We start from the raw sequence: 13,127 nt of genomic DNA, 5'->3' as shown, positions 1-13,127 counted from the left end.
AGGAAGACTTCTTTTGTCTGAGCCATATGGGGGTTTTTGACCCTGACTTTCACCCTCTCCAGGCCCCTGTGAGGTAGATGTTTCCAAATACCGAAACTGAGACCTGCTAGGCAGATCTAGGAGGGAAAATGTGCCTTTAAGTTGCACAATTTTTGTTCTTGCAGGGGAAAAGTGTGTTAATGCATATGTGTCATGTGTAGTACAGCCAAGCAACTCGCACTCTGTCATATAGGTAAAGAAACAAGAATCTTACTTGGGAGCCTGGAAGAATGTTCCCCCTCTCCCCTGTCATTCTGGCTTGCACCGACTTGCATTTAATACCTGTTTTACAAAGGGATAAACAGAGTTGAAGGCAAGTTGAACAAACATGCCAGCCAGGAGACCCAGGCAATCCATTAGGAACTAAACCATGTGATAAAACCAAACTTAAAAGCTGTCAAAACATCTCCCTAGGGTATCCCTGGAGAATTGCAGTGTTTGTAGGACCTTGGGAAGTATTCTTCCTAAGCTGAGCATTGAGGAGCAGCCACAGGCTCTGCAGAGCTAATGGAAATTCATTTGTAATATTTATAAATTACCTTAACTTTTGACCTCTCTCCTAAAATTTATCTTAAAAAAAAAAAAAAGGAGAAAAAAAACAAGCACTAACCATAATGCTGAAATGGGCCTTTGGCTGAAGGTCATTGGAAGAGTTTTAAAACAATTTCATCCCCTCAATTTCAATGGGAATGTGTATGCATGTCTGAAGAGAGCTGGTGTAATGGGTGGATGCATTTGAAAACAATTTTGGGCTCAGAAAAGGCAAGTGTGTAAGCAAGACTTGTCTGCAGACGTGTCAAGCTGGGATGATTTAAGCTAGGGTTTAGTTTTGTATCTCTACCAAAAAAATAGGTAAAAAGTACAAATGAAGGAGCACATAGACTGCTGGATTTCTTATGAAATGGTTAAATTTGTATGCACTTGTTTAGTGACAAAGACAGCCACAGTAAAGCTAATTGAGGACAACATTTTAAAAAGCCATTATGGATATTGAAAGAAAACTAATGCCCTTCACACAATATTTTCTCTGATTTCTTTAGGCATTGAAACTCAGAGGCATTTAACTGTGGTTTACTTTTCATATCTAATTGCTTTGAAATGGGTGATATGTGCTGTTGAAATGGTGCATTAGTTTGCACAATGTTAATTTTTGTTTGGCAGATATGTTTTAATTTGTTCCAGAGGAAAACTCTGTTAGTCATATGGAAGTAATACAATTATTTTTTGCATATACAATAATTCTGTGCCTTTTCAAGTGCATACCATCTGTTCAGCTTTTGGCCAGCAAGCTACAGTTTGAATACAGCCTGCAGAAAAGAGGTACAATAGAGAGCTTGTGTCTTGGTCATGGTGGGCTAGGGAGTGCACTGACCAAAAAAGGTCTTGAGACTGCTGCCCCCCAGGTCAAGAGACAGGGAACTGCTGGAGACAGCCCAGTGGAGGGCAACAAAGATGATTTAGGGGATTGGAGCATCTCCCTTATGAGGAAAGGCTGAGAGAGCTGGGACTCTTTAGCCTGGAGAAGAGAAGGCTGAGGGGAGACCTTGTTAATGTCTGTAAGTATCTAAAGGGTGGGTGCAAGGAGGATGGGGCCAGATTCTTTTCAGTAGTTCCCAGTGACAGGACGAGGGGCAACAGGCACAAGCTGGAACTTGGGAAGTGTCACTGAAATACGACAAAAAACTTATTTACGGTGAGGGTGACAGAGCCCTGGGACAGGCTGCCCGAGGAGGTTGTGGAGTCCCCTTCCTTGGAGATATTCAGGACCCATCTGGAGTCAGTCCTGTGTAATTCACTTTAGGCAATCTTGCTTTAGCAGGGGAATTGGACTGGATGATCTCTAGAGGTCCCTTCCAGCTGACAATTCTGTGATACTCTGTTCTCTGTGCTCTGCTGTGGGGCTCTGGCAATTCATATCGTTTAGTTCCTCTCTGTGCTTCACTACCTTTTCCTTTAAAGTTAATGTACTGGATATGGGCCTCACCTGGAAAAAAATGAAAACACTGAGTTGAGCTGATCTGGGAGAAGAACAAATACCCCTATCTATTAATTCAAAGCCAGAGTCTGTGAGGTCCAGAGCACTTTTGGTTCTGATTGTTGGATACTTTCCTGACGAATCATAAGTGAAAAGAAATTAAATATGATAATTAGACTTCTTTTGTATTGCCTCCCTTCTTGCTGTATTGTATATTGGTGAAGAGCAAAGACAGATTTTTCTTTTTTTTTTTTTTTTTGAGACAGCCCTGTTGGCAGCTTGTTCAGCAAAGGTGTTAATGATTCCTGATGGTATTTTTCTGTAACTCATGTTCATGTTCCCAGAACAAAGTGTGATGCAGACTGGGCACCTGCCATATGAAATGCATGATGTTATGCACATGGAGCCTCTCTTGGCTGAGTGCTGTCAGTACTGCTGAAATAAAGGAATTCCTGTTTTCCCTCCACAGGATACGAAAAAGCAACATCACTGAGGACATAAGAACATTTTGAGCCTCTAACTTTATTTTTAGCAATGTAATTGGTGTGGGTTTATAATACCCTATTTCCACTAGGACCTCTCTTTAGTTTTTTTTCCACTTAAAACCAAATGTTTGTTATACTCAGAAGACAATGTTTATATGAAATAGGCTTAAAGTTCCAGAGGAAGATTGTGCTGTCTGCATGATTGCTCAGCTAACAGGGCTGTGCTGCCAATTTAAAAATCTCTTTCTTTTGGGGGGACCTCATTAGAAATATGGAATAGACTACAACTGGAAACCCAAACATATTTGAATTATTAAGCAGATGGGCAAATACAATTACAGATTTTAAAGGCACCTAGTGTGTTTTATAAGGTCTCTTTTTGTTTCCATTTCAATCTGTTCTTAATCTGCATTAATTATTAATTTCATTTTTAGAAAAATGTTCTTCAACTTCTTAGGTTTGACTTGGCTAGTCCTCTCTCTGCAATGTTTAGATGTATCTTTGCTCTTCAGCATGCAGGAAACCCTGCCCCCGTCACTGCCAGGCACACTTTGATTTCTCCAACGCTTGCCCTGTATCTTCATGCCCCTTTCCATCGCTCAGGAAGCCTGTTCCAACCTTAGCCAGAGCTCCCACAAAGCCTTCTGCTTTGGAGCCTTCAAAGCCTCTCCTTCATTTCCCCTATGTGGGTGCCTTTAAATACACAGAGATCTCCCTGAAAAATTATTTGCCTTCTTGCTTAGCCTCATCAGTGTCTTCAGCTAGCCAGCAAGCTTGGGCTTCCTGGGGAGATGTGTCTCAGCTTGTAGCTTCTCACTGCTTAGTCCACATGAAAGAGATGAAGCAGGGGTGACCCATGTGGCAGAGTCCTGTGTATGTAGGATACAGGCTCAAGCCACATTTCAGTGTTTGATCCTTTCCTCCTCCTGCCTTGCACACGCTTTGGTTGAACTTGTTAATGTCCTACCAGCATGTTCTTGTCCCTTCTTACACCCTTTGTTTGATGAGGTTGCAGTTGACGTTGCACCAAGGAGGCAGCTTAGCTGGTAAAAGCTGGTATAAAGCAGTGCCAGTTTAGTGTCAGAAACATGGCTGGAGGATTTCCATTGATAATCCTTTTTCACACCATTTGCAGGCAGCTGGTGAGCAAGCTGCTGCCCAGTTCCATACCTTGACCTCTTGTGAGTTGTTCTTAGTCATGCTGTTTAAGACATGTTGTTGCCACAATGGACTCAGCATGGCAGGTACCCACAGTTTCCTTTCCTCATATTTTGTCCAGAGGTAGCATTTTTTTTTTTCACTTCTCCTGGTACTGGTGACAAGAGGGAGTTTCTAATACTTATCCTCTGGGAAACACCACTTGGCTGCAACCAAAAAGTAGTTCTCTGAGCCAGGAGAAGTGCTCTTTTCCATGTTATTCTTCTCATGAATCTGAGTCTTTAATGAAGTTTTTAATGATTTGCTCTAGGCTTCAAAAGAATTATAACCTCTAAAGCCAGGCAACTACAATAGGAAATTAATTAGGGTGAGGAGAGCAATGCAACTATCATTTTAAACTGGGCTCCTGAAAAAGGAGGTAACATTTCTTATTTTAATTTCCCTTTGATTTTCAGCCCTGTTACTTGGCAGTTCCTAAACCAGCAGGGTGTAGCTAAAGCCCCAATGACATTCTGGGACAATAATTGCATTTATTGTTTTTCCTTTGCTTTCTAGTCCAAACCATATGTTCCTGCCTTTTAAGATTAGCCCTAGGCTCTGCTCTATCTCTGTTAAGGGCTTGTCTACTTAGGGAAAGGACAATAATTGCATTTATTGTTTTTCCTTTGCTTTCTAGTCCAAACCATATGTTCCTGCCTTTTAAGATTAGCCCTAGGCTCTGCTCTATCTCTGTTAAGGGCTTGTCTACTTTGGGGAAGAGCCTGGGATAGCTAACACAGCAGCTCTTCTGTATGGGAGGCAGTTAGTGTGGAGCAGAGAGAGAGTGAAGGGGGAGTGCTGGTTGTATTTCAGTTAATGTCAGAGCTCATTTCAGTGCACCACCTCCAGACAGGCACACCATAAGGCTGCCAGCTGTGCAGAGTCAGCAGCTGTATGAAATGGCACTGACAAGCTTTTCTGTCACGTCTCCTTGTGGCCTATCAGGCAAGCCTGTTAATTTCCTATGGGTGTAGCTCCCTGCTTTGTGTACCCAGTCTGATATTTGAGTGACGTTTATCTCAATTGAAACTGATTTTCAGGGTATCATTCATACATGAAATATGCTTGTCTTTGCAGGTTATGATAAAAAAATGGTCGATCCCATGTCCTCTACCTCTGAATAGTGCCATAGAGACTTTACAGGTAAAGTGTGTGCTGTTTTGAAGTTCTTCTAATTTTATTAGTAATTGTAATGCTTTTTTTACATTAACACTTTCAGAATTACTTGCAATTTAAATTCCTTCTTTTCTTAATCATCAGAGAAACTATAAAAAAGTTTCATGTCTGTGGTTTGGGTTTATTCTTTCATTATGCCATTTTTTTGCATGTGTGTCTTACAGGTTTCAAATTCTACTGGGGACTGTAAAGCAAAGCTCTTTCATCTTTCAAAAGAGGTAATCTCTATTAACAATGCAGAAACTTAAAGGGGGGTGGTGGTTTTTAAAGAATTGGGGTTTAGACTCTATCCAGAGTAAGCTATTCTTCTGTAAAACTAGTTATAGGCTGCTGAAATATTTCCTGTACCTGCTGCCAAGTGTTACCCAGTCTCACTCGTTCTTTATGTGAAGACTCGCTGTCCAAGTTAGCATTTATGAAAACATTTTGCAAATAGGACCAAAGTATAAAGTCTAACAGATGCAGCAGTGGTCAGCCTCACTATGCAGTCAGATCAAGCCAACTTTAAAATGCCCTCAGGTGGCAGTCAGTGCTACTTGACTGGATTCACGCTTTCAGTTTCTTGTGAGGTAGAACAGGGTTCCTGACATTGCTTGGACCTAACATTAGTTTTTTCTTACCTGAAGCTAATTCTTCAGGCCTAATGCAATTGTGTGTGTTTCATTGGATGCCAGCTCTGGTATTTGTTAATTAATGTGGTATTTAAATAATGTCACCACTCATCAAGGCTTGCTGGAAAGGAAGTATCATGTAGGACTACATTGTTTGTGGGATGAAGAGGAAGAGAAAAAGGGAAGAATAAATCTGGGATAGGCCTCTGATGTTATGAAGTTTAGGAGGGACATGGGTTGGCTACAGTTGTCTGAAAAAACAAAATCCACCCCCACCCTTCCAAGAAAAATAAAGGGGAAAAAAACCAAACTTGGGCAGTACAAACACAGGACAAATGTTATCTGTAGATCAAAGAAGAAATTTTGCTTTGACCCAAAACATCTACTGTGCGTTTCTGGTCTTTTGTCTGGCCTTTTCTGCTTTGAAGAGTCCTGGGACCCATCTCTACCTCTTTTTTGGTTTTAACTTGATCAATAGAATGTGGTATATTTTTCACCAGTATGGTCCTGATCGTGTCAGCAAAAAGGGTTTGTTGTAGTGCAGCTTATTCCACTTGGCAGTTGAAGTAAGATGCACTGGATGATTCATCTCTTCCAAGTGTTTGGAATAATGTATCACTAATTGTGTGGTTGCAACTTTAATTATATAACTATCTTAAAACTTCAGATGCCAAAGCATGTTATATTTTCTGGATGCTGTATCCACATCTTTGTGAAGGAGTAATAAGAAAATAATGAAGTCAGGATGAAGGAATCAGTGACTTGTAGCTATGGATATTAGAATTTAGCAAATGTTTCTAGAAAATTTCATTAATGATACTCTGGTTCTGGGGCAAATCCTACTCTTTTTAGGTAAGTACTCCACCTCAACATAGCTGAAGAAGAATCTTTCAGTTTCTTGGCTTATAGACAGCATGACCTCTCCTGATCACGAACTAGTGAGCCTTGACCACCACTTGAAGAGTCACTAGCTGAAAAGGTCCATTTTTTTTTTTTTTGGTGGCATGATTCCAAGACACCATTCTGTGTTATGGAGATTCATCTCAAAGCATTAGTGTGGAATGATTTCTGCTCACTTCCAAGGCTTGAACGAAATTCTGAATTAATCCGGTTTTTTTCCAACCATCTGCAATAACAAACAATCTACAAGATGTTGTTCTTCTCTTTTAGAGTGCTTATGCAATACCAACTATGGCCTTCTCATTTCTCTGCCATACCTCAGTCTTACCCATCTACTGTGAGCTCCAAAGGTAATGTATGAAAACACAGACAATATTAAAATATCCTATTTTCCCTAAATTAATCTTGAGTAATATTTATTTTCAAGTCAGTGCCATCAAACAGTGCAAGCTAAGTAGTTTTCATGGTTTTGGGAAGTGTACAGTTTTAGTCTGTACTGGCTTTTCCTCTCTTACAGGAGAGAAAAGTAGCAAATATGATTCCATCAACAATGTCAGTACATTGTCCTGGCCTTGGACAATCTGGAGAAAAAAGGTCATGTGTTAAGGTACTTATTAGTGTTTAATTTTTATTGCTGTAACTGAATCTGCATTTGGCCACATCTGATTCAGTGGGTTTTTTGACCCAGATTCTGTTCCTGGCTCTGAATATAATCCTGTATAAATAACAATTTTTATTTAAAAAATACTCTGGTATGTCTAAATTTCCTGCAAGATGGGGACAATGGTAGTTGTCTGCATGAAAAGTACCATTTAATTACCAGATTAATAATACTTTTAAGAGCCCTAAATATTACTGACAGCACAGACCTCAGCAAATACTGTGTGGCCGTAAATTAAGATGATGCTTTGTTATGAAAGACAAGCTGCTATGTAGATTGTATTGTGTTTAATAGTCTGCAATACAGATTAAGCAACAATAATTTTCTGGGGTTTGTTTGTTTGTTTGTTTGTTTTTAGTCCATCCAAAAGTAGAATGCAGAATGTAACTGTCACAGGAATTGGTCTGAGTTTCCTAATTTACTTTATGTCTGCTCTGTTTGGGTACTTGACATTTTATGGTAAGTATATTATTCAAATGTACTTTAAAATGAAGGGTAAGAATTTATTCATTTGTCTGGAGTACTTTGGGTTTGTCTGTGCATGGATGACCTTGAATCCTCAGGAGTCTTCTTTCTGTGAGGACTTAAGAATATGCCTAACCCTGCAGAGTGTTCACAGTCTCCTTGACTTCTCAGGGTGTCATGTCGCCAAACTTCCCAGGGCTTTAGAATGCTATGATGCTATGGAGGGGATATTGGTCCCTCAGCTGTAGCTCTTGGTTGGTTGCTGTTCTCTAATGCTATGCAGTTGGACTATTGATTGCCACTACATGTTGGACTGTATAATATTTTCACTTAAAAGCTGGGAATGGTTTTATGATTATCTGTGAGAAACATTGAGATCTGATAATAGCCTGCTTGTCCAGCAATTTAAAAGGTCTGTTCTAAGGTTCTATCTTCTAGCAACTTTCATCACTTACTAACCCTGTGATGTCTCAGCACATTTGCAGTCTCTGAGTAGCACTGAGGAAGTTACCTTGTATGAGGGGAACATGCCCCACAGCAAGCTAGCCCTAATGGCAGGTAGGCAGGAGGGTTTGCAGCATGTTTTACCTGTCTCATACAGCTTGGGTACAGAGTATTTGTGGTTTCTTTGGGTTGTTTTCTTTTTGTATTTTTACCAATTAGTTGGAACTAACACTAGCTGTTTGACTAGAAATTTGCTGGAAGGGGAGAACAGCTTTCCCATGCATCATCCAATTTAGGAAAGCTTTGTTTTAAAGGATTGCACAAAGTGGGTTCTTCGTGATACCTTTGTTTATATGTAATGTAAAGACAAACTAGACTCCAGAAAAAAAATAATTGACAAGGAGCAAGAAAATTAGAAGGTCTGAATCAGAGAAAATGCCCATCTATTTTTGTGTCTTGACTTCAGTGGGGGGCAAAGCCAAAAGACTAAGGAAGAATTGAAAAAATTGAAAGGATAAGCTTTGTGCTGGTCTTTCTAGCTAGTACATGCTTCTGGTCTTCCATAATTTGTGTTCCATGCTGTTCCTGAGCCAAAGATGGTGTCTGTTTGATATACAACCTGGACCAAGAAATACACGTTTCTTAGAGATCTTGTTGACATGGTGGTTGATGAAGTAAATATACCTTTTTCTTTACTAAACAGAAAAGTGGGTGAGGTATGACTCTTGCCCTGCCAAATTCTACAGACATTTTTCATTTACTGTAGAGTTGATGTGGCAATGTGCTTCAGTACCAATTCAATAACTCCTCATTTGGACCTTTGAATACTTCTGGCTACAGTTTTTTAGTTGAGTATAAACTTTTTTTTTAAACTCTTTTAATTTTCTCCATTTTTTTCACTTTTTGGTTGTCTTGTTTAATTATGTTATTTATTTAAAAAGAGAGAATCTGTTCCCTGTTCCTAAAACACCAGTCCAAGAAAATCTAAAACATTTTCTTTTAAATTGAATTTAAAAAGTTCACTCTTTGAAATAAGACATGCTTCTTCTTTCTGTGGTTCAAACAGTTTATTCTGTTGTTCTCTGTGAAACTGAAACTTCATATGGTGACTGGACTTAGGTGGAAATTTTGGTCCATTCTGAAGTCCAAAAAAGCATAGAGTCAAAGTAGGCTGGGAAAAATAAAAAGGGTATCAGACCACTTTCAGGGCTCTGACTTAGGCTGTTGACTTAGTGAGATTTTCTTGCCTTAAAAGAGCAAAAGTCAAAGGTGAAGGATTCATCTCTGATTCATCCCTTTTTGCCCACTTCTGTGTTGAATAGTGCAGAAATAATGTCTATGAGGATGTATCCGTGGTGTAGGATACTGTAGTAATTCCACAGTGGAGCTGGTTTTGCAAAGCTAAATCTGCATGTGGTGCACAGCACAGGGGATTCTTACTGCTGGAGAGCACAGAGCTGTCCTTGGGACATTGGGACATTTGTCATGTGCTTGGACATCATTTGTCATGTATTTGCCCAGGTCATGTGCCTTGCCAGCACAGTCCTCTGTGACTCTCTGGGTGCTGCAAGAATCCAAACTGACATGTGTCCTTCTGTTACACTTTTCTACTCATAAGGGAAAATCGGTCTCAATTGTCCATAGTTTTGTTCTTCTTTTTTTAAAATAAGAAATATCTTTTAGAAGTGTAACTGATGCTAGTCACCCTTCCCACATCATCCAGCAATACACTGCTAACTCTAGCCAGTAAAAGCACATACTCTAGCATAGTTTTGGACTTTTCTTTCTCCCTTTAAATCAGAATTGCAGCTTTTCCTTGAAATAATGAAATTTTACTTTGCTTATTCCATAATGTTTCTGAGAGGAAAAAAAAATTCAGCCAATTTAGTAAAATTAATTTGCTTCTGGCTTCTTTCCTAACCAAAAGAATCTAGCATTGACTGTTTCAGACCCACACAACAAGTTTTACTGTATCCTTGGCTTCGTGTCACATCATCTTTTTAATACCTTCTCCCTCATATTTGTATCTGCTCTTGAGGTGCCTTTGGCTGGGGCAGAGGCTTTAGAGAGACTTGCCTCAAGATTTTTCAGTTTTCTTGGGGTTGTGTGTCCTGCTGTATCAGTAATGCCAAGGTGACGTGTGGCTGTAGCCCCATCCACTCAGCATTAGTCACAAGCAAGTTGACAAGTTAGAATGTAAGCTTAATCTGCGTTGCTAATTAGTTTAGTTCTCAAAGGTTTAACCAAGCATTTAATTTTTCTTGCTTTCAGACAAAGTGGACTCTGAATTGCTACAGGGTTACAGCAGGTACCTGCCACATGATACTGTCATCATGACTGTTAAAGTAGCTGTCCTGTTTGCTGTGCTTCTGACAGTCCCTCTCATCCATTTCCCAGTGAGTACTCCTGAACCTTTTGAAGCTGGCATAAGCAGTGGCAACTCTAATGCTTTGCAGACTGCAATGTTGGAGTCACATCTAATCCTGTGTATCTTATTCACTTGTCAAGTGATTGATCAAAGGCCACATATTTGCATGTGTTCCATGAGAGCTCCAGAACAACAACTAACCACTAAGCTAATTTGTGCTCTTGAGACAGATTTCAGATTAAAACTAGCCCACAGCATTGTTTTTAATTTAGAGAATTCAGAACATCTAAAGTTTATTTAGTTTGATTTTTTCCCCCTCTTAAATTGAGTTTTGCTGACTTGATTTTTCCTTTCTATATGCACGCACCCCCACACAAACACCCTTACACTTGAAAAGTAAAAACATACATTGACCTATTTCACAAAAAAACCTACTTTATCAATACCATGGTAGAACTCAAAATTTATTCAGTTAGTGCCAAAAGAGCTGTGCATGAAAATTTATGTATATAGAAATAACATATAGATTATATATATATAATCAGTTGGCAACATGCTGATATTTGCTATGAAGCATGCTCGAAGTGACAAAGCATTATCCCCCAGATCAACTTTTTGTTCCTGCAAAAAAGGAGTAATTCCTAAAGACTAATGGCCGTGTGATAAATATTCCTTTAACAGTAAACTCTATGCTACAGAAAGACTGAACATTTAACTGTTAAATTGTTTGTTTTGATTTTTAAAAAGTTCTTTCACATCTGAAATGATACAATTCTTAAGTTTATAAAATTGAGATAGGATTAAAATAGATGTATATGTGTGTATTTACCCATGTAATGTTTCTCTTCATGTTATGTAGGCAAGGAAAGCTGTATTGATGGTATTTTTCTCTCATCTTCCTGTGTCTTGGATCTGCCATATCCTTGTCACTTTAGCACTCAACGCAACTATTGTTTTGTTTGCAATGTACGTGCCAGACATTAAGAATGTATTTGGAGTAGTTGGTAAGTTGTTGTTGTGGTTGTTTTTTGGTTTTTTTTAGATTTAAAAAAATTAATTATTATGATAAGCTAATATGCTTCAGTCTTGCTCTGAGTAATATCTTATCTTCTGGTTTTTTTGAAGGTTCAACCACCTCAACATGTTTGCTTTTTGTATATCCTGGACTATTTTATCTTAAACTTAACAGAGAGGACTTTTTATCACCACAGAAACTTGGGGTATGCCTTTTTTTTTTTTTGTGCTAATTATGTTTAAGGAGGCTCATTTTAGATGCCTCTTAATACACTGCAGAGCACAGAATCCAAGTGGCAAAGTTCTTCTTGTTGCAGTACACAAAATATGTGAGCATTTTCTTTCATCCTTCATGCTAGCTCTAGTCTTTCTGAAAGTCCCTCACAAGAGATTTTTAACTAGCAGTTGGTCCATATGCCAGACTTGATCTGAATGTATGCTTTTCCCTATAGTTTTTAGATGTTGACTTTTAATCCAACTTCTCCTCAGTTTCATGCATTACTCTGATGTCTGGGCAGCTGGAACAAAGCCAAACTGCTTCTAAGTGAACAGCATTTATGCTTGTTTTCTGTCAGCCTTCTTAAAAACATCTTCTGCTTTTTTCCCCTCTTCCTGTTTTGTTATTTTTTCCTTCTCTTTATGCTTTCTCTTGTGATGTAGTAGGTTCAGTTCTCACTGGAATTAGTGCAGCAGCCTTCTTTTTGCACTGGAACTTCATTTTAATCACTGCTCAGCTGAGCAGCATCATGACAGTGGTTAAAATGCTGAAAAACAGTCCTGCTGTTCTTATGATTTGTAGGGCTGCTCTTGTACTGTCTAAACAGGAAATCTGAAAGAAAATCTACTAGTTATGTTTTCTGACCATTTAAAGTCTTGACTGGTTCCAGCAGATTTGGTGCCTTGTTTTAAATCAGCAAGCTGCTGTCTCTTGACCTGTAGTTTTATTATCATCTGGCTATTAAAAATGTAAATAATCCATTGTAATTTTAATTATATTTTGAGTAAAATACAAATTCAGTTTCTTATAGAATCATAGAATGGTTAAGGTTGGAAGATCATCAGATTCCAACCCACGTGCTACAAGCAAGGACACTTCCCACCAGACCACCTCCAGGGATGGGGCTTCCACAGCCTCTCTGGGCAACCTTGTATTTGAAGACTGAGTAATTGGAAGCATTAAAGATTATTTTAAAAGACACTACCTAAATCTGTTCTTACAGGTTTTTTTCATCATTAGTTATAAGCCTTAGAAATTTAAAATGCTTCCTTTAGTAAAACATTAATTTTTGCTTTTCTTTCTTCACAGGCCTGTGCACTGGTTATTTTTGGCATTTGTGTTGGCCTTCTCAGTTTAGTTGTAATAATTTTCAGTTGGATTGATCAATAACAGCCTATTGTCACTGTCTGAACTGAGCTGCAGAAGGACAGCAAGAACCAGAGACTTGTCAAAACTACAGGAATTGAATGCTGGACATCCTAAAGAAAACAGTCACCAAAACTGTCTACAAAAGAAATTATGCTCTTTTTCCCTGTGTTTGTGATGTTTCTTCTTTAATCTTGAGTTACTCTCTTCAGTTATTGTACAATTAGTCTTTGCCATTCTAAAACATTGTTTTTCAATGGTGTAATCATAACAGGTAATAAGGTCTCTTGAAGTTTTCTGCAATGCAAAAATGGCTAGTGCACATTATGAAGAAAAGCAGGACTTCTCTTTTAAAGACAATGAGATGGGTAGGTTGCATCAGTCGTGATGTGCATATCTTGATGGGTACATCTAGGATAATGCACACAT

At 38.8% G+C, this 13,127-nt stretch overlaps 1 protein-coding gene across 1 annotated transcript in view; it reads left to right on the top strand.

Moving 5' to 3' along the window:
• Positions 1–12,749, top strand: part of SLC38A6 (solute carrier family 38, member 6) — a 40,149-nt gene extending 27,400 nt beyond the window's left edge. Inside the window, exons 9-16 of the mRNA XM_010000700.1 lie at positions 4,774–4,839; positions 5,037–5,090; positions 6,654–6,733; positions 7,403–7,503; positions 10,225–10,349; positions 11,181–11,325; positions 11,447–11,541; positions 12,642–12,749. Of these exons, the coding sequence (XP_009999002.1) occupies positions 4,774–4,839; positions 5,037–5,090; positions 6,654–6,733; positions 7,403–7,503; positions 10,225–10,349; positions 11,181–11,325; positions 11,447–11,541; positions 12,642–12,722 (747 nt within the window). The 3' untranslated portion in view covers positions 12,723–12,749. The remainder of the gene's footprint in view (positions 1–4,773; positions 4,840–5,036; positions 5,091–6,653; positions 6,734–7,402; positions 7,504–10,224; positions 10,350–11,180; positions 11,326–11,446; positions 11,542–12,641) is intronic.
• Positions 12,750–13,127: the final 378 nt, after the last annotated feature.

The sequence above is a fragment of the Chaetura pelagica genome, unplaced genomic scaffold, assembly GCF_000747805.2.
Source record: "Chaetura pelagica isolate M959 unplaced genomic scaffold, ChaPel_1.0 scaffold36, whole genome shotgun sequence".
Taxonomy (NCBI): domain Eukaryota; kingdom Metazoa; phylum Chordata; class Aves; order Apodiformes; family Apodidae; genus Chaetura; species Chaetura pelagica.
The sequence above is the reverse complement of the archived record's forward strand: the minus strand, read 5'-3'. Positions and strand labels throughout refer to the sequence as shown.